This window comes from Pecten maximus, chromosome 10 (genome assembly GCF_902652985.1).
Source record: "Pecten maximus chromosome 10, xPecMax1.1, whole genome shotgun sequence".
NCBI classification, from domain to species: Eukaryota; Metazoa; Mollusca; class Bivalvia; order Pectinida; family Pectinidae; genus Pecten; species Pecten maximus.
The window spans coordinates 9513583-9535470 of record NC_047024.1 but is presented as its reverse complement, the minus strand read 5'-3'; the positions used below and the strand labels follow the sequence as shown (position 1 = coordinate 9535470).

The 21888-nt window shown below is 34.4% G+C and overlaps 1 protein-coding gene across 5 annotated transcripts in view; it reads left to right on the top strand.

Moving 5' to 3' along the window:
• The first annotated feature begins 214 nt into the window (after window positions 1-214).
• LOC117335462 (oxysterol-binding protein-related protein 11-like) overlaps window positions 215-21888 on the top strand; it is a 58040-nt gene continuing 36366 nt past the window's right edge. For 2 of the 5 annotated variants that reach the window (XM_033895468.1, XM_033895467.1), the window contains exon 1: window positions 215-347. In XM_033895468.1, the coding sequence (XP_033751359.1) occupies window positions 249-347 (99 nt within the window). In that variant the 5' untranslated portion in view covers window positions 215-248. Of the gene's footprint in view, window positions 348-381; window positions 599-922; window positions 944-21888 lie in introns of those variants that run through there. The other 3 variants (XM_033895471.1, XM_033895469.1, XM_033895470.1) reach the window with 2 other exon arrangements.

Below are 21888 nucleotides of genomic sequence, written 5' to 3'. Positions count from 1 at the left end.
TAAAATAAAAGAAGAAAGTCATTTCACAATATAAGATTTGGATATGATTTGTGAGTTTGATTCATATTAAGGTTGAACATCATGCAGCGTGTTAGTTGGACCTTGAATTAAAGCAAGTTTTAATAGTACCATGCGATCAAAACAGTACCCAGCATCTTTAATCATATGATGCACGCTATTCTGTCGGAGTAGTCTCCCTTAGTAAACTCGATGACGCTGTAACGGAAGTTGACACAATCAACGTTAGGATGGCAGCTACCGAGAAAGTGAACCTTGGACTGCCCGATTTGTCTGGGTTGTCTGAAGCCGAGGCTCTACAGGTCATGGCAGTGATGCAAAGGGCTAAGGTATGTTGTTTTGGTAATAAAAGTGGGTGTATACAACACGTTCAGGCTGACCGGAAGCTGCTCCCTCGAGTTGTCACACGCTCGATCAGTCATTGATCCATAACGATTGGACAAGCTCCGGTCACCCGACACACAGCATTTATATACTTAGAAGGATTCATTAAGTTGCAAACGACCTATCAAAGCTACACTATAGATTTCGGATTATACAACAGATGTCACATATCCAGTAATTGTGTATCCATTGTCAGGTAAGCAAGCGTTATTGAAGAAAACTTTCAAATTAATGTAAACTTTGACGGAGAGTAAAATATATATTTTCAAGATTGCGAACAGCTAAATAGGTCTAGAATTTGACTTTCTAAAGTCATTGGACCATAAACAGACTTTTGCTCCACCCCCTCTCGTGACTTCATGTGGAGTTTTGGCATACCGGAACTCTCAAAGGGTAAGCCTAAATTGACATCTATTATTAATTATTTTGCATTTTTAAGACTTATACTGTCCAGTACATGTAACAAATGTAGTCAGTTATATAATTATATAATGTGTCATTCAAGGAGAATCATGCCCAGGATACCTTTAAAGTAACCAAGGTGAGTTCTTTATGAATTACAAATTCAGTAATTCCTAATCCTATCAGACAATCTTTGAAATAAACTCAAACTTCAGATAAGCTAGAACAAGTAGATTTTTTGTCAGATACTTGATTAGATATTATGTACATTGCATAAATTGCCTATTATATGTTAGTTGAGATATAGATTCTACCTTTGCTACTAAAAATATAAAGTCAAAATCATTTTTAACTTAACTTTTCAAAAGAAATCCAAGTTGCATTTAGTCATTAAACAATAATAATTAAATGCAAAAATAAAAATTATTTTCACATTGGAAAGAGTAACATCAAGAAGACAACGGTTTCAGTAAACTATTATTTACCTTCTTGTAATGTGCCTTTATAAGATGTATTGCAAAAAATACTGTTCTAGCATTTTTGGCTTTTTTTAGTACACAAATGTCAAGTTGGCAGTTTTCCCCATCCATGAACCTGTTAAATTGTCTTTGAAATATTTGAATTTTATTGTTGGAATGTTAACTTCAGTAAATATACTACCAGTGTTTTATTGCCACATCCTGAGTAAGAATTGGAAAATGAAGCAATAAAATGTATTCCCAGTTTAAGAATACCAACAATATTTCATTATCAAATAAGCTTCAGTACATAACATATTTCAATTTCTTCTGATCACTGTTCACTATAGCTGTCTTATATGAATCCTCTTGTGATAGTTCACCGGCTGGGCCTGATTATTTGTGAAGTTTGGCTGGGGTAATCGTTTCAGCAATATTAACACACAAATTGAAAAGGAAGGTAATTTTTTTGAAAAAAAACCTTTTCCTTTAGGTTGATATATATAAATGAATGGGTATGACATGAATTGTTTCTAATTGAAATGTTCCAGGTCTCATGTTACATGGTATCAGTTTTATTAGTTCACTTGGCCTGAAGAGCAATTAGGCCACTGTTTGTTGTCTGTCCAGCATCAACATTTCCCATATCATAATTGAATGGTTAGGTTCCTAGGATGGAGCCCCACAAAGTTTGCAAAAGAAATTAACTTGACCCATTCAATCAAGTAGTCAATTGCAACTTTGTTACTTCATTAAAAAAAGTCCTAAAATCAAGATATATGGCCGGTATAGTTTCCTTGGAAGACACCCAACAAAGTTTGCAAAACGTATAGGTGAACTATACCTACCTTTAATTTGTTTAGTGTTAATATCTACAATTATAACCTACATGTACATTTTTCGCTAGTCAAAGTTTTGTCAAAGCAATGTCATTATGAATATGCTGATCCATTGTAATAATAAGAAATTTGATAGGTGTATATAGTATGAACATAGTATGGGATGTCAGTATATGTACACACGTTTTGTAAATCAAATGAGCACTGGCTACAATACCAAGTCAGTTAGAAGGTGATTTATATAATTTATTTAAGAAATAATTGACGATGATTCGTGTATTATTGCAGGATATACAACGAGGACGTGGATATTTTGCAATTAAATTAATAACGAAATCGAAGGCCGCAGGTTAGGGTAGGGTTAGACGCGGCCTTCGTTATTAATTTAATTGCAAAATATCCACGTCCTCGTTATATATCCTGCAACAATACACGAGTCAAAGTTGATTATTTCTATTCTACCATGTACTGTTCAGTTCTGAGATCGACCTCTTTCTAATAAAAAAACAGCAAAGAAACCCAGGGAAAACCTTATTTCTTGAGTATTGTATTATTTGTTGATGAAATATACAGGCAATACAGTACTACGATCAAGAGCATCTATCATATGGCATTGATTTTGAAAATTTAAAAAAAAAAGGATAAAAAAAAAAAGAAAAAGAAAAAAAAGGGGGGCCTCCGTAGGATTCGAACTCGCGTCGTGATAAAAATATATTGAAAGACTAACCAATTAGCCCACTCGGCTATAGTAACCTTTTATGAAATGGGTGAATATTAGATATTTAAAATTGTGATAGCCATGACTCACGACCATGTATTATTTGCACGAGCGTGGGTTATTGGAAAATAATACATGGTTTTAAACCAATCAAAACCGGCGTTACATAGCAAACATGGTAGAATAGCTATTCTTTCATGGATACATTAATAGTTTGATTAGCCTGCCTCTCCAAACTCATATTGATAAGTACATTTCATGTCAATTGCTAGCTGTGTTGTAGTGCACGTGGTAACTATAGGCCAAGTACATTTTATTTCAATTGCTAGCTGTGTTGTATTGTATATATGCCTAATTTGTAGGAATTTCAATTAAAGCTTTACATGGGAAAGTAAATGTACCATAAAAACCCTTGTAATTTGCACACCGGTGTAATTTGCAAAGGTAATTTTTGAGGCTGAAAATGCTGGAAAAACATTCTATCCATATATTTAGTGCATGAAAAAAATTGACCAAAAACGATGTCCAGGAGGTCTCAAATATAGTAGGTAGCTATACATCACTTTATTATCTGACACATTTAACCAGACTAAATTGCTGTGTGCATGTTTATTAATCTGCAAACAGGAATTTCTGTCTTTTTCCAAGATGGCGGACATTGAGAATTGACAATCTTTTTTCTTTAAAAGAAACTTGAAAACATCTCTACCTGTATAATTTGTGCACCTCCAACTTTAAACTTTATTTCAGAAGAAAAAACTGCACAAATTACACGAGTTTTTACGGTACTCTAAATATCACAATACAAATTGTATATCATTGACAATTTTTTACTGGAAATATAATGTCTGCAAAAAGAGGGATAACTGTATTTTTGTTGAACCTTGCATCAATTTTAGCCCATCGTCATCAAATAGTGGGCTGAATGCATTCAAATTGCCATTCATCCATGTTCTGTCGTCATTCTCCATAAACAATCCTTGTTTTCATTATTTCTCAGAAAGTTAACAATGGATCTTTCTCAAATTCCACATGTAGGTTCCCCCTTGATTCTTAGCAATTCATGTGGATGTTCCATTTTCAGACTGATTGGAAAACAAGATGGCTGACAGTTGGCAGCCATTTAAATTTTGACAGAACTTTGTAGTTTGTTATGGCTATTTCTTAGAAAGCTCTTGATTTGGATCTTTCTCAAAAAGGGTCCACGGTGGCCGAGTGGTTAAGGTGTCCCAACACTTTAACACTATAGCCCTCCACCTCTGGATTGCGAGTTTGAAACCTACGTGGGGCAGTTGCCAGGTACTTACTGTAGGCCGGTGGTTTTTCTCCGGGTACTCCGGCTTTCCTCCACCTCCAAAACCTGGCACGTCCTTAAATGACCCTGGCTGTTTATAGGACGTTAAGCAAAAACAAACCAAACCAATCTTTCTCAAATTTCCCAAGGTTTTCCTTGGTCCTGACAGTTGTGCATGCAGGTTTCATTTTTAGACTGATTAAAAAGCAAGGTAGGCAACATGTAGCCATCGTGTCTTGGCTGACAGACTAGGTGGCCATTTTGAATTGTGTCACTACATCGTATTTCAAAAAAAGTTAAACACAGATCTAGAGCTTTCACAAATTTCATAGGTAGGTTTGTCTTGTGTCAGATAAAGCTGTTAACCTTTTATCTCCGAGGTCTTGATGGATCTTTCTCTGATTTCATGTGTAGGTTCCTCTTGTTTTATATGAAAAGAAAAACAGAGAAATGTTCACTTTAATAGAGATTGGATAGATGTCATTTGACCGTGGCTGCCAATATCCTTCTGGGAAATTTGTTTCTGAATTGGTTACGTATACACTGTTTTGAAATTATTATAAAATTCAGTATGTGTAGCTGCCTAACAATTGTTCACACTTATTATTAGAACCTGCACTGTGGATCTTTTTATATAGTCCGATGTTTTCATCAGTCTCTGTACTTTACAATTGTAGCTTTAAATAGTTCCCTCTCATTATGTACCTAGACATTTATACTATGAAAGAACATGTAGGTATCCTGAGGGTACAATTGTGTATTCTAGGCTACTTCACAGTGATAAAGTTGATGCCAATATTGATTATTAGTTAGGTAAGTCTCCTAAATTCATTTCTCCGCCTGACTTGTGTGTATGTCAGATGTTTTCTATTGATTTCTATATATATGGTGAACTTACAATTGTAAAGTTGTTTTTTAGCTTCACTTTGACATGGTATATATAACCACCATTGGGTGATTGGGATCTTCATATCTTTGTCCTAGAGTTGTGTTTTGTATTCATGTATGTCTATGTACCAACTCTCTGTCTGTATAAAGGATTAGAAATTTCTAAAGTTAGCAATACATGGCTGATCACAGACTGTGGTGGGTAAGTATTGATTCATCACTTTTTTAGTTTTTTTTAATGTCAAATTTATATAGTTTACAATAGTAGTGATACAAGTTTATCAACTTTATTGCATTTTTGCCAGTGAAATTAAGAAATTTATCTAACTAATATAACTTATATTTTTACTGCAGCGATGAAAAGTGAAAATATAAGATTTTGCAGTGAAAATAAAATTTTTCATTTTTGACCAGTCAGAGCAAACCTTCGTATTCACCTCATTGAAATTTTAAACTAGGCAATGATTCAAAGTGAAGATAGATAAATTGGTTATTTTGCTGTATTTCTGAAATATTCAGGTTTTGCACAACACTCACTTGACGTTAGCTATTCATGCACAGATTCTCTGAAAACAGCAGAAAATGCTTAATTGCGTTGATATGTCCTTTCAAAACGACATTGTCATGTTGACGTGAAGTAACATCACAAATAGATGACATCATGAATTATGTTACTGATTTCCGCACTTTTTGACAATATTTTTATTTTTCGCTGTTTATAATTTTGTTTTTTTTTAAGTATATCAAATGCAATAAAAGAAATTGAATGGTTTCCTGTTCAATACAACATACATATTTCGATATTTTTTTGCTCGTGCTCCACACTAGGACTTGTGAAAATATCGATATTCTGTCATACACGTGAAATATATGTTATATTAACGGGTAACCATTCAGTATCCTCTGTATATATTAATCATGCCTAGCTAGGCCTGTTGGCCTGGATTGAAGTGCTCGAGGGGTCTTACGATACCTTTTCACATCTGATAGGGGAATCAAACCCCAAACACTTAGGTGAAAGGCAAGTGTGTTACCACTGTGCCACCAGACCACTCATCACTTTAATGAAGCTACACATAACGGAACTATTCCTGATACAAGCAATTGTTTTTATCTATACTATAGATACCTTGCAGTTAAACTTAAAATTTGTTATCTCTGACTCTGATAACTCATGGTCAAAAGACTGTGGAAAAAAAAAAATCAGGTCGTACATCAATAAAAAAATTTAGGTCATACAACATCAATGAAAACTTGGGTAGTATGTACGTAGGTACATATACATTGTACATCAGTATACATTCAGGTCATACATGGTGAAAGCAGTAAAAATTCAGGTCATACATGGTGAAATCAGTAAAAATTTACCTCGTATATATAATCGGTAAAAAATCAGTCGTAAATCTGTAAAAATTCAGGTTCAACATCAGAAAAAAAAATTGGGTCATACATAAGTAATAAATTTATGTAGAATCTCTCTTTAGCTGTGAATACATGTACTAGGGACAATTAAGACAGTATTTTTATAGCCCCACTGAATCTGAGATAACAAGGATGAACTGTATTTTTAGGTCATCTGACCCGAAGGGTCAGGATGACCTATAGTCATCATGCTTCGTCCGTCGTCGTGCGCCGTGCGCCGTCTGCCGTGCGCCGTCCGCCGTGCGCCGTGCGTAAACTTTTCACATTTTAAACTTCTTCTCAAGTTCCACCAGTGGGATTGAGCTGAAACTTGCCTGAAATGATGCTGGGATGGTCCTGACCAAGTGTTGTTAATTTTCGGGTCGGTCCGAAATCCAAGATGGCCGCAATTGCCGCCATTTTGAAAACACATTTGAAACTTCTTCTCAAGTTCCACTGGTGAGATTGAGCTGAAACTTGCCTGAAATGATCCTGGGATGGTCCTGAGGAAGTGTTGTTATTTTTCAGGTCGGTCAGAAATCCAAGATGGCCGCCACGGCAACCATCTTGAAAAACACGTTTTAAACTTCTTCTCCAGTTCCACTGGTGCGATTGAGCTGGAAATTGGTGAGGATGTTAAGGAAGGAGAGGCAACAAAGTGTTGTTATTTTTCAGCCTCGTAAAAACTTTGACATGGCAGCCACGGCAGCCATTTGTAACATGATTGCGCAATCATTGTTCTTCTGAACAACACCTATATCAAACTTCTTCTCAAATTCCACCAGTGGGATTCAGCTCTTACTAAGCAGAAATGATCCTGAGATGGTCTTGACCAAGTGTTGTTATTTTTGAAGTCGGTCAGAAATCCAAGATGGCCGCCATGGCAACCATCTTGAAAAACACATTTTAAACTTCTCCAGTTCCACTGGTGCGATTGAGCTGAAAATTGGTGAGGATGTTAAGGAAGGAGAGCCAATAAAGTGTTGTTATTTTTTCGGCCTCGTAAAAACTTTGACATTGCAGCCACGGCAGCCATTTTGGAAAATGATTGCGCAATCATGGTTCTTCTAAACAACACCTATATCAAACTTCTTCTCAAATTCCACCAGTGGGATTGAGCTCTTACTTACCAGAAATGATTTTGTGATGGTCCTGACCAAGTGTTGTTATTTTTCAAGTCGGTCAGAAATCCAAGATGGCCGCCATGGCAACCATCTTGAAAAACACGTTTTAAACTTCTTCTCCAGTTCCACTGGTGCGATTGAGCTGGAAATTGGTGAGGATGTTAATGAAGGAGAGGCAACAAAGTGTGGTTATTTTTTGGCTTCGTAAAAGCTTCGACATGGTAGCCACGGCGGCCATTTTGTAACATGATTGCGCAATCATGGTTTTTCCTGAACAACACCTATTTCAAACTTCTTCTCAAATTCCATCAGTGGGATTCAGCTGTAACTTACCAGAAATGATCCTGAGATGGTTCTGGCCAAGTGTTGTTATTTATTGGATCGGTCAGAAATCCAAGATGGCCACCATGGCCAACACTGCCACTATATACTTGCTACAGAGAATACATACTACAATAATAGAAGGTTTTTAATTTAGAGTCAGATGACCGTTAAGGCCCCTGGGCCTCTTGTATTGTAGAGCACTCACTTTTTATGCTTTAACTATTCAGTAATGCTTTTCAATGGATTATCAACTTTCTCTGAATTGAGTTAACAATATACATATAAAATCAAATAATTGTAATGAATTTGTAAAATAGATCAAGTAATTTATAAACTTGACCCCATATTGTTTATTTTTGTTGTTGTTGTTTACTTTTTTTATCAAAGACTGAAAAACAATAGTCAAAACTTGTTTTATAAGCTGACCATGCAGGTAAATACTGTTCTATGATATCCTGATGTGCACCAGATTGCCTGGTCAAAGATCAATGACTAGGTGTTTCCTCAGAACTGGGTACCTCTATAATGTGGAGATCCATGATGAGTCTACAGTAAATAATTGAAGTCGGATGTTGTTTGGTGTGTAATCTGTATAATAAGGTGTTAATGACGCAGAAGATTTGTTGTTATACAGGCAATGATAACAGTGCGATAGGGATGATAGGGATCCACTGTTAAGTAGGAGTGTTATCTTAGATTGTGCTGCTGTAGTTAATTATCACTATGTGGCCTCATTTTATAGGAGATGTGTTCATTACTGACAAGGTTTCCATTGGTCAATATGTCTGTTTGGACTTGCTGTTTGAATGGGAGTTATTAAGCTATATAGGACACCTGCAATCTTTAAACATAATACTTGTGATGGAGGTTTGTGATGCCCTGTAAAGAAACACTAATAAAATCAGTGCTTTTACCTGATACTGGTACGTAGTTGCCAGTAATAATTAAGCCCATTACCTTCACCATGTAGATAAACTTAAGCTTGTCACAGGATAAATGCAGTAAGGGAATTTCAGACAAACCAGTTGTGTTCCCATATTAATTGCTTTCTTTTTAAAACTAAGGTACGGCGTGAATATTTATCTGTCACCGAGATTGCATTTATATTGTCAATAATTACAATCTAACAATTTGAAACATTTAATTGTTAGGTCATCTGACCCGAAGGGTCAGGATGACCTATAGCCATCGTGCTTCGTCCGTCGTCGTCCGCCGTCCGTAAACTTTTCACATTTCAATCTTCTTCTCAAGTTCCACCAGTGGGATTCACATGAAACTTGCCAGAAATGATCCTGAGATGGTCCTGACCAAGTGTTGTTATTTTTCGGGTTGGTCCGAAATCCAAGATGGCCGCCATAGCCGCCATTTTGAAAACACATTTTAAACTTCTTCTCAAGTTCCACCACTGCTGTTGGGCTGAAACTTGCCAGAAATGATCCTGAGATGATCCCGACAAAGTGTTGTTATTTTTCGGGTCGGTCTGAAATCCAAGATGGCCGCCATAGCCGCCATCTTGAAAAACACATTTAAAACTTCTTCTCAAGTTTCACCAGTGCTATTGAGCTGAAACTTGCCTGAAATGATCCTGATATGATCCCGACCAAGTGTTGTTATTTTTTAGATCAGTCCAAAATCCAAGATGGCCGCCATAGCTGCCATCTTGAAAAACACATTTTAAACTTCTTCTCAACTTCCACCAGTGCTATTGAGCTGAAACTTGCCTGAAATGATCCTGATATGATCCCGACAAAGTGTTGTTATTTTTCGGGTCGGTCCGAAATCCAAGATGGCCGCCATAGCCGCCATCTTGAAAAACACATTTTAAACTTCTTCTCAAGTTCCACCAGTGCTATTGAGTTGAAACTTGCCTGAGATGATCCTGATATGATCCCGACGAAGTGTTGTTATTTTTCGGGTCGGTCCGAAATCCAAGATGGCCGCCATAGCCGCCATCTTGAAAAACACATTTAAAACTTCTTCTCAAGTTTCACCAGTGCTATTGAGCTGAAACTTGCCTGAAATGATCCTGATATGATCCCGACCAAGTGTTGTTATTTTTTAGATCAGTCCGAAATCCAAGATGGCCGCCATAGCCGCCATCTTGAAAAACACATTTTAAACTTCTTCTCAACTTCCACCAGTGCTATTGAGCTGAAACTTGCCTGAAATGATCCTGATATGATCCCGACCAAGTGTTGTTATTTTTCGGGTCGGTCCGAAATCCAAGATGGCCGCCATAGCTGCCATCTTGAAAAACACATTTTAAACTTCTTCTCAAGTTCCACCAGTGCTTTTGAGTTGAAACTTGCCTGAAATGATCCCGACCAAGTGTTGTTATTTTTCGGGTCGGTCCGAAATCAAAGATGGCCGCCATAGCCGCCATCTTGAAAAACACATTTAAAGCTTCTTCTCAAGTTTCACCAGTGCTATTGAGCTGAAACTTGCCTGAAATGATCCTGATATGATCCCGACCAAGTGTTGTTATTTTTTAGATCAGTCCGAAATCCAAGATGGCCGCCATAGCCGCCATCTTGAAAAACACATTTTAAACTTCTTCTCAAGTTCTACGAGTGCTATTGAGCTGAAACCTGCCTTAAATGATCCTGATATGATCTCGACCAAATGTTGTTATTTTCGGGTCGGTCCGAAATCCAAGATGGCCGCCATAGCCGCCATCTTGAAAAACACATTTTAAACTTCTTCTCAAGTTCCATCAGTGCTATTGAGCTGAAACTTGCCTGAGATGATCCTGATATGATCCCGACCAAGTGTTGTTATTTTTCGTTATTTTTCGGGTCGGTCCGAAATCCAAGATGGCCACCATAACCACCATCTTGAAAAACACATTTTAAACTTCTTCTCCAGGTTCATTGGTGCCTTTGAGCTGGGAATGGATGAGGATGTCAAGGAAGGCGAGCCAACATAGTGGTTTTTTTTGGCCTCGTAAAAACTTTGACATGGCAGCAATATGGCGGCCATTTTGTAACAAGATTGCGCAATCATGGCTTTCCTGAACAACACCTATTTCAAACTTTTTCTCAAATTCCACCGGTGGAATTCAGCTCTAACTTACCAGAAATGATCCTGAGATGGTCCTTACCAAGTGTAGCTATTTATCGGGTCGGCCAGAAATCCAAGATGGCTGCCATGACAGCCATCTTGAAAAACACATTTTATACTTCTTCTCCAGTTCCACTGGTGCCATTGAGCTGGAAATTGGTGAAGATGTTACGGAAGCAGGGCCAACAAAGTGTTGTTATTTTTTTGGCCTCGTAAAAACTTTGACATGGCAGCAATGGCGGCCATTTTGTAACATGATTGCGCAATCATGGTTTTCCTGAACAACACCTATTTCAAACTTTTTCTCAAATTCCACCGGTGGGATTCAGCTCTAACTTACCAGAAATGATCCTGAGATGGTCCACACCAAGTGTTGTTATTTATTGGGTTGTTCAGAAATCCAAGATGGCCACCATGGCCAACAGTGCCACTATATACTTGCTACAGAGAATGCATACTACAATAATATAAGGGTTTTAATTTAGAGTCAGATGACCGTTAAGGCCCCTGGGCCTCTTGTTATATTTACATTTACCTATGTTAAACTCCTAAACAAATTATACCTTCTTTATTTTCATACATGTCCTTGCATGTTCGTTTGGAAGAATAACATTTTTAGGTCACCTGAGACAAAGTCTCAAGTGACCTATTCTAATCCCCTTTTGTCCGCCGTCGTCCGTCGTGCGTCCGTAAACAATTTACATTTTCGACTTCTTCTCCAAAACCCACAAACCAATTTCTATGAAATTCGGCAGGAAGCTTCTATGGCTAAAGGTCAACCAAATTTGTAAATTATTTGGTCCCCACCCCTCAGGGCCCTGAGGGGCGGGGCCAAAAAGGGTCAAATTGACTAAAATTTCAAAAATCTTCTTCTGTACTCTCAGATATGCTGGAATCAAACACTCTTCATAAATGAAGGGTCTTAAGGTGCTTTACCAAAATTGTAAATTTCATGACCCAGGGGTTTCACATTTGCCCCTGGGGAGGGGCTAAACTTTACTATAGTTTATATAGGGAAATAACATTTTTGACTTTTATTTGTTTTATTTCTATTGGAATTCATTCTAATTTTGTAACCATTGTCAGCATGGGATGACAGTTTGATGGCATGCACATGTTGGCCCTGACTGACCCCCAGGGGCTGATGGGCAGGGCTTAAAAGGGTCAAATTGACTGAAATTTCAAAAATCTTCTTCTCTACTCTCAGATATGATAGAATCAAATACACTTTATAGATGGCAGGGTCTGAAGGTGCTTTACCAAAATTGTGAATTTCATGACCCTGGGGTCTCAAGTTAGCCCCTGGGGCGGGGGTAAACTTTACTATAATTTATAATTTCAAATTTCAAAAATCTTCTTCTCAAGACTGAAATAAGGTGGAATCAAATACTCTTTATAGTTTGAAGGGTCTTATGGTGCTTTATTGAAATTTTAAATTTCATGACCCTGGGGTCACAAGTTTGCCCCTGGGGAGGGGGTAAATTTTACTATAGTTTATATAGGGAAATCACATTTTTGACTGATTTGTTTTGATTTCTATGGGAATTCATTCTGGTTAACATTTTCAGCATGGAATGAAAGTTTGATAATATGCATATGTTGGCCCTGACTGACCCCTAGGGGCTGATAGGGGGGGCAAAAAGGGTCAATTAAATAAACTGAAATATTTCAAATCTCAGGTGACCGTTAAGGCCCATGGGCCTCTTGTTAAATCAACTTCCTTTCTGTGATTAAATTGCAAGCAATTTGATACACAGTACAAAGTCTTGTGGTGACATTATGATCAACACAGTGCCAAAATAATGTCATAGTAACGCAATTGTTCTCCATCACTATCCTGGCTGTGTTTGAATCATTCGTAGCCATATAGTGAACTTTATTTCGATAATGTTGATCAAAAGACCACAATTACGTCATGTTATCTTGACTGCTTATCTGTATAAATGCTCATAGATGTAGCCCAGATTAACACCGAGGCAATGGGAGACTGTATAGTGTCAGATGTGAATATTAGTCGATAAGCTAATACATGAAACTTTGATAACTGATTTGAGTTAATAAACTTTGTTGTGATTTTATATGTTGTAATTTTATATCTTAATAAGCATATCATGTTAATTTGCGCTTTCTCTTTCTTCTCTAAGGTCAATGTGGTAGAGCTAGCTGTATTTATCTTAACAAAAGACGGGGAGGGGGCACTATGCATAATGTGAAAAGGTTTGATTAAGTTTTAAGAAATAATCTAACTGAAAATTTATATCATGTGTACATAAGGCTAGACAATACAGGGTAAACACATGTTAGTCATGGTGTCGCTATAGTGTGTTTTAATTATGCAGTGTTTCTATTATAATTAATTGCCAGCCACAAAATTTAGACACTTGACACATGATGGTATATATGTTTCATAATACATGTATGTAAAACAGTTAAGTATCCAGGCAGATATGTGGTAACAGGTATCAGAGGCATTGTGTGACAGGTTTGTTACAACTAGCTTTTACATTATCATGAGTTCTCTAAGGTCTAGATGTAATACATTATCAGTAGTTCTCTAATCTAGATGTAATACATTGTCAGTAGTTCCCTGAGGTCTAAATGTAATACATTGTCAGTATAGTTCTCTAATGTCTAGATGTAATACATTGTCAGTAGTTCTCTATTCTAGATGTAATACATTGTCAGTAGTTATCTAAGGTCTAGATGTAATGCATTGTCAGTAGTTCCCTGAGGTCTAATAAATGTAATACATTGTCAGTATAGTTCTCTAATGTCTAGATGTAATACATTGTCAGTAGTTCTCTATTCTAGATGTAATACATTGTGAGTAGTTCTCTAATGTCTAGATGTAATACATTGTCAGTAGTTCTCTATTCTTGATGTAATACATTGTCAGTAGTTCTCTATTCTAGATGTAATACATTGTGAGTAGTTCTCTAATGTCTAGATGTAATACATTGTCAGTAGTTCTCTATTCTGGATGTAATACATTGTCAGTAGTTCTCTAATGTCTAGATGTAATCCATTGTCACTAGTTCTCTATTCTAGATGTAATACATTGTCAGTAGTTCTCTATTCTTGATGTAATACATTGTCAGTAGTTCTCTATTCTAGATGTAATACATTGTCTGTAGTTCTCTAATGTCTAGATGTAATCCATTGTCAGTAGTTCTCTAATCTAGATGTAATACATTGTCAGTAGTTCTCTCATGTTTAGATGTAATACATTGTCAGTAGTTTCCTAACTTCTAGATGTAATACATTGTCAGTAGTTTCCTAACTTCTAGATGTAACACATTGTGAGTAGTTCTCTATTGTCTAGATGTAATACATTGTCAGTAGTTCTCTATTCTAGATGTAATACATTGTCTGTAGTTCTCTAATGTCTAGATGTAATCCATTGTCAGTAGTTCTCTGATCTAGATGTAATACATTGTCAGTAGTTCTCTCATATTTAGATGTAATACATTGTCAGTAGTTTCCTAACTTCTAGATGTAATACATTGTCAGTAGTTCTCTAATCTAGATGTAATACATTGCCAGTAGTTCTCTAATTAAGGTCTAGATGTAATACATTGTCAGTAGTTCTCTGATCTAGATGTAATACATTGTCAGTAGTTCTCTCATATTTAGATGTAATACATTGTCAGTAGTTCTCTGATATAGATGTAATACATTGTCAGTAGTTCTCTCATATTTAGATGTAATACATTGTCAGTAGTTCTCTATTCTAGATGTAATACATTGTCAGTAGTTCTCTAATCTAGATGTAATACATTGCCAGTAGTTCTCTAATTAAGGTCTAGATGTAGTACATTGTCAGTAGCTCTCTATTCTAGATGTAATACATTGTCTGTAGTTCTCTAATGTCTAGATGTAATCCATTGTCAGTAGTTCTCTGATCTAGATGTAATACATTGTCAGTAGTTCTCTCATATTTAGATGTAATACATTGTCAGTAGTTCTCTAATTCTAGATGTAATACATTGTCAGTAGTTCTCTAATGTCTAGATGTAATCCATTGTCAGTAGTTCTCTAATGTCTAGATGTAATACATTGTCAGTAGTTCTCTAATTCTAGATGAAATATATTGTCAGTAGTTCTCTAATTCTAGATGTAATACATTGTCTGTAGTTCTCTAATTCTAGATGAAATATATTGTCAGTAGTTCTCTAATTCTAGATGAAATACATTGTCTGTAGTTCTCTAATTCTAGATGTAATACATTGTCTGTAGTTCTCTAATTCTAGATGTAATACATTGTCTGTAGTTCTCTAATTCTAGATGAAATACAGTGTCTGTAGTTCTCTAATTCTAGATGAAATACATTGTCAGTAGTTCTCTAATTCTAGATGTAATACATTGTCTGTAGTTCTCTAATTCTAGATGAAATACAGTGTCTGTAGTTCTCTAATTAGATGTAATACATTGTCTGTAGTTCTCTAATTAGATGTAATATATTGTCAGTAGTTCTCTAATTCTAGATGAAATACATTGTCTGTAGTTCTCTAATTCTAGATGTAATACATTGTCTGTAGTTCTCTAATTCTAGATGAAATACATTGTATGTAGTTCTCTAATTCTAGATGAAATACATTGTCTGTAGTTCTCTAATTCTAGATGAAATACATTGTCAGTAGTTCTCTAATTCTAGATGTAATACATTGTCTGTAGTTCTCTAACATCATAGATGTAATATACATTGTCTGTAGTTCTCTAATTCTAGATGTAATACATTGTCAGTAGTTCTCTAATTAGATGAAATACATTGTCAGTAGTTCTCTAATTAGATGAAATACATTGTCTGTAGTTCTCTAATTCTAGATGAAATACATTGTCTGTAGTTCTCTAATTCTAGATGAAATACATTGTCAGTAGTTCTCTAATTAGATGAAATACATTGTCAGTAGTTCTCTAATTAGATGTAATACATTGTCTGTAGTTCTCTAATTCTAGATGAAATACATTGTCTGTAGTTCTCTAACTAGATGAAATACAATGTCAGTAGTTCTCTAATTCTAGATGAAATACATTGTTAGTAGTTCTCTAATTCTAGATGAAATACATTGTTAGTAGTTCTCTAATTCTAGATGTAATACATTGTCAGTAGTTCTCTAATTCTAGATGTAATACATTGTTAGTAGTTCTCTAATTCTAGATGAAATACATTGTCTGTAGTTCTCTAATTCTAGATGTAATACATTGTCTGTAGTTCTCTAATTCTAGATGAAATACATTGTCAGTAGTTCTCTAATTCTAGATGAAATACATTGTTAGTAGTTCTCTATTCTAGATGTAATACATTGTCTGTAGTTCTCTAATTCTAGATGAAATACATTGTCAGTAGTTCTCTATTCTAGATGTAATACATTGTCTGTAGTTCTCTATTCTAGATGAAATACATTGTCAGTAGTTCTCTATTCTAGATGTAATACATTGTCTGTAGTTCTCTAATTCTAGATGTAATACATTGTCTGTAGTTCTCTATTCTAGATGTAATACATTGTCTGTAGTTCTCTATTCTAGATGTAATACATTGTCTGTAGTTCTCTAATTAGATGAAATACATTGTCTGTAGTTCTCTAATTAGATGTAATACATTGTCTGTAGTTCTCTAATTCTAGATGAAATACATTGTCAGTAGTTCTCTAATTCTAGATGTAATACATTGTCTGTAGTTCTCTAATTAGATGTAATACATTGTCTGTAGTTCTCTAATTCTAGATGTAATACATTGTCTGTAGTTCTCTAATTCTAGATGAAATACATTGTCTGTAGTTCTCTAATTAGATGTAATACATTGTCTGTAGTTCTCTAATTAGATGTAATACATTGTCAGTAGTTCTCTATTCTAGATGAAATACATTGTCTGTAGTTCTCTAATTCTAGATGAAATACATTGTCTGTAGTTCTCTAATTAGATGTAATACATTGTCTGTAGTTCTCTAATTAGATGTAATACAGTGTCTGTAGTTCTCTAATTCTAGATGAAATACATTGTCAGTAGTTCTCTAATTAGATGAAATACATTGTCTGTAGTTCTCTAATTAGATGAAATACATTGTCTGTAGTTCTCTAATTAGATGAAATACATTGTATGTAGTTCTCTAATTCTAGATGAAATACATTGTCAGTAGTTCTCTAATTAGATGAAATACATTGTATGTAGTTCTCTAATTCTAGATGAAATACATTGTCAGTAGTTCTCTATTCTAGATGTAATACATTGTCAGTAGTTCTCTAATTCTAGATGAAATACATTGTCTGTAGTTCTCTAATTCTAGATGAAATACATTGTCTGTAGTTCTCTAATTCTAGATGAAATACAGTGTCTGTAGTTCTCTAATTCTAGATGAAATACATTGTCTGTAGTTCTCTAATTCTAGATGAAATACATTGTATGTAGTTCTCTAATTCTAGATGAAATACATTGTCAGTAGTTCTCTATTCTAGATGTAATACATTGTCTGTAGTTCTCTAATTCTAGATGAAATACAGTGTCTGTAGTTCTCTAATTCTAGATGAAATACATTGTCTGTAGTTCTCTAATTCTAGATGAAATACATTGTATGTAGTTCTCTAATTCTAGATGAAATACATTGTCAGTAGTTCTCTAATTCTAGATGAAATACATTGTCAGTAGTTCTCTAATTCTAGATGAAATACATTGTCAGTAGTTCTCTAATTCTAGATGAAATACAGTGTCTGTAGTTCTCTAATTCTAGATGAAATACATTGTCAGTAGTTCTCTAATTCTAGATGAAATACATTGTCAGTAGTTCTCTAATTCTAGATGAAATACATTGTCAGTAGTTCTCTAATTCTAGATGAAATACAGTGTCTGTAGTTCTCTAATTCTAGATGAAATACATTGTCAGTAGTTCTCTAATTCTAGATGAAATATATTGTGAGTAGTTCTCTAATGTCTTGATGAAATACATTGTCTGTAGTTCTCTAACTTCTAGATGAAATACATTGTCAGTAGTTCTCTAATTCTAGATGAAATACATTGTATGTAGTTCTCTAATTCTAGATGAAATACATTGTCTGTAGTTCTCTAATTCTAGATGTAATACATTGTCTGTAGTTCTCTAATTCTAGATGTAATACATTGTCTGTAGTTCTCTAATTCTAGATGAAGTACATTGTCTGTAGTTCTCTAATTCTAGATGAAATACATTGTCAGTAGTTCTCTAATTCTAGATGAAATACATTGTCTGTAGTTCTCTAATTCTAGATGTAATACATTGTCAGTAGTTCTCTAATTCTAGATGAAATACATTGTCTGTAGTTCTCTAATTCTAGATGAAATACATTGTCTGTAGTTCTCTAATGTCTAGATGTAATACATTGTCTGTAGTTCTCTAATTCTAGATGTAATACATTGTATGTAGTTCTCTAATTCTAGATGTAATACATTGTCTGTAGTTCTCTAACTTCTAGATGAAACACATTGTCAGTAGTTCTCTATTGTCTAGATGTAATACATTGTCTGTAGTTCTCTATTGTCTAGATGAAATACAGTGTCTGTAGTTCTCTAATTCTAGATGTAATACATTGTCTGTAGTTCTCTAATTCTAGATGAAATACATTGTCAGTAGTTCTCTATTCTAGATGTAATACATTGTCAGTAGTTCTCTAATTCTAGATGTAATACATTGTCAGTAGTTCTCTAATTCTAGATGAAATACACTGTCTGTAGTTCTCTAATTCTAGATGAAATACATTGTCTGTAGTTCTCTAATTCTAGATGTAATACATTGTCTCTAGTTCTCTAATTCTAGATGAAATACATTGTCTGTAGTTCTCTAATTCTAGATGAAATACATTGTATGTAGTTCTCTAATTCTAGATGTAATACATTGTCTCTAGTTCTCTATTCTAGATGTAATACATTGTCAGTAGTTCTCTATTCTTGATGTAATACATTGTCAGTAGTTCTCTATTCTAGATGTAATACATTGTCTGTAGTTCTCTAATTCTAGATGAAATACATTGTCTGTAGTTCTCTAATTCTAGATGTAATATATTGTCTGTAGTTCTCTAATTCTAGATGTAATACATTGTATGTAGTTCTCTAATTCTAGATGTAATACATTGTCTGTAGTTCTCTAATCCTAGATGTAGTACATTGTCTGTAGTTCTCTAATTCTAGATGAAATACATTGTCTGTAGTTCTCTAATTCTAGATGAAATACATTGTCTGTAGTTCTCTAATTCTAGATGAAATACATTGTTAGTAGTTCTCTAATTCTAGATGAAGTACATTGTCTGTAGTTCTCTAATTCTAGATGAAATACATTGTCCGTAGTTCTCTAATTCTAGATGTAATACATTGTCAGTAGTTCTCTAATTCTAGATGTAATACATTGTCTGTAGTTCTCTAATTCTAGATGTAATACATTGTATGTAGTTATCTAATTCTAGATGTAATACATTGTCTGTAGTTCTCTAATCTAGATGAAATACATTGTCTGTAGTTCTCTAATTCTAGATGTAATACATTGTCTGTAGTTCTCTAATTCTAGATGTAATACATTGTCAGTAGTTCTCTATTCTAGATGAAATACATTGTCTGTAGTTCTCTAATTCTAGATGTAATACAATGTCAGTAGTTCTCTAATTCTAGATGTAATACATTGTCAGTAGTTCTCTAATTCTAGATGAAATACATTGTCTGTAGTTCTCTAATTCTAGATGAAATACATTGTCTGTAGTTCTCTAATTCTAGATGTAATACATTGTCAGTAGTTCTCTAATTCTAGATGAAATACATTGTCTGTAGTTCTCTAATTCTAGATGAAATACATTGTCAGTAGTTCCCTGAGGTCTAAATGTAATACATTGTCTGTAGTTCTCTAATGTCTAGATGTAATACATTGTCTGTAGTTCTCTAATTCTAGATGAAATACATTGTCAGTAGTTCTCTAATTCTAGATGTAATACATTGTCAGTAGTTCTCTAATTCTAGATGTAATACATTGGCAGTAGTTCTCTAATTCTAGATGTAATACATTGTCAGTAGTTCTCTAATTCTAGATGAAATACATTGTCAGTAGTTCCCTGAGGTCTAAATGTAATACATTGTCTGTAGTTCTCTAATCTAGATGTAATACATTGTCAGTAGTTCTCTATTCTAGATGTAATACATTGTCAGTAGTTCTCTAATTCTAGATGTAATACATTGTCTGTAGTTCTCTAATTCTAGATGTAATACATTGTCAGTAGTTCTCTAATTCTAGATGTAATACATTGTCAGTAGTTCTCTAATTCTAGATGTAATACATTGTCAGTAGTTCTCTAATTCTAGATGAAATACATTGTCAGTAGTTCTCTAATTCTAGATGAAATACATTGTCAGTAGTTCTCTATTCTAGATGTAATACATTGTCAGTAGTTCTCTAATTCTAGATGTAATACATTGTCTGTAGTTCTCTGATGTCTAGATGTAATACATTGTCAGTAGTTCTCTATTCTAGATGTAATACATTGTCTGTAGTTCTCTAATGTCTAGATGAAATACATTGTCTGTAGTTCTCTAATTCTAGATGAAATACATTGTTAGTAGTTCTCTAATTCTAGATGAAATACATTGTTAGTAGTTCTCTAATTCTAGATGTAATACATTGTCTGTAGTTCTCTAATTCTAGATGTAATACATTGTCAGTAGTTCTCTAATTCTAGATGTAATACATTGTCAGTAGTTCTCTAATTCTAGATGAAATACATTGTCTGTAGTTCTCTAATTAGATGTAATACATTGTCTGTAGTTCTCTATTCTAGATGTAATACATTGTCTGTAGTTCTCTAATTCTAGATGTAATACATTGTCTGTAGTTCTCTAATTCTAGATGTAATACATTGTCTGTAGTTCTCTAATTCTAGATGTAATACATTGTCAGTAGTTTTCTAATTCTAGATGTAATACATTGTCTGTAGTTCTCTAATTCTAGATGTAATACATTGTCAGTAGTTCTCTAATTCTAGATGAAATACACTGTACATTGTCTGTAGTTCTCTATTCTAGATGAAATACATTGTCAGTAGTTCTCTAATTCTAGATGTAATACATTGTCAGTAGTTCTCTAATTCTAGATGAAATACATTGTCTGTAGTTCTCTAATTCTAGATGAAATACAATGTCTGTAGTTGTCTAACGTCTAGATGTAATACATTGTCACTAGTTCTCTATTCTAGATGTAATACATTGTCAGTAGTTCTCTAATTCTAGATGTAATATACATTGTCTGTAGTTCTCTAATTCTAGATGTAATACATTGTCTGTAGTTCTCTAATTCTAGATGTAATATACATTGTCATTAGTTCTCTAATTCTAGATGTAATACATTGTCTGTAGTTCTCTAATTAGATGTAATACATTGTCTGTAGTTGTCTAACGTCTAGATGTAATACATTGTCACTAGTTCTCTATTCTAGATGTAATACATTGTCAGTAGTTCTCTATTCTAGATGTAATGCATTGTCAGTAGTTCTCTATTCTAGATGTAATACATTGTCTGTAGTTCTCTAATGTCTAGATGTAATCCATTGTCTGTAGTTCTCTAATTCTAGATGTACATTGTCTGTAGTTCTCTAATTCTAGATGAAACACATTGTCTGTAGTTCTCTAACATTATAGATGTAATATACATTGTCTCTAGTTTCTAACATATAGATGTAATACATTGTTAGTAATTCTCTAATGTCTAGATGTAATGCATAAGTTTGTATGTATACTTATGATACCAATCCATTATACCTGAATGTTATAAAATGCTGTATACGTATAAGGATACTCGATTTAGGTATAAGGTATGGTGTTTTTTTTTATACCAACACCTCTATCTGTTTTAGAGGTAAATTGGTAATGCCTTTAATGTACATGTGTTGATTGCCAATGATTTTTTTTATTTGTGTTGGCTGTCGGGCCTAACAAGGGTGCCCTGCCTATCGATTGTGGGTGATATTAGGCCAGGGT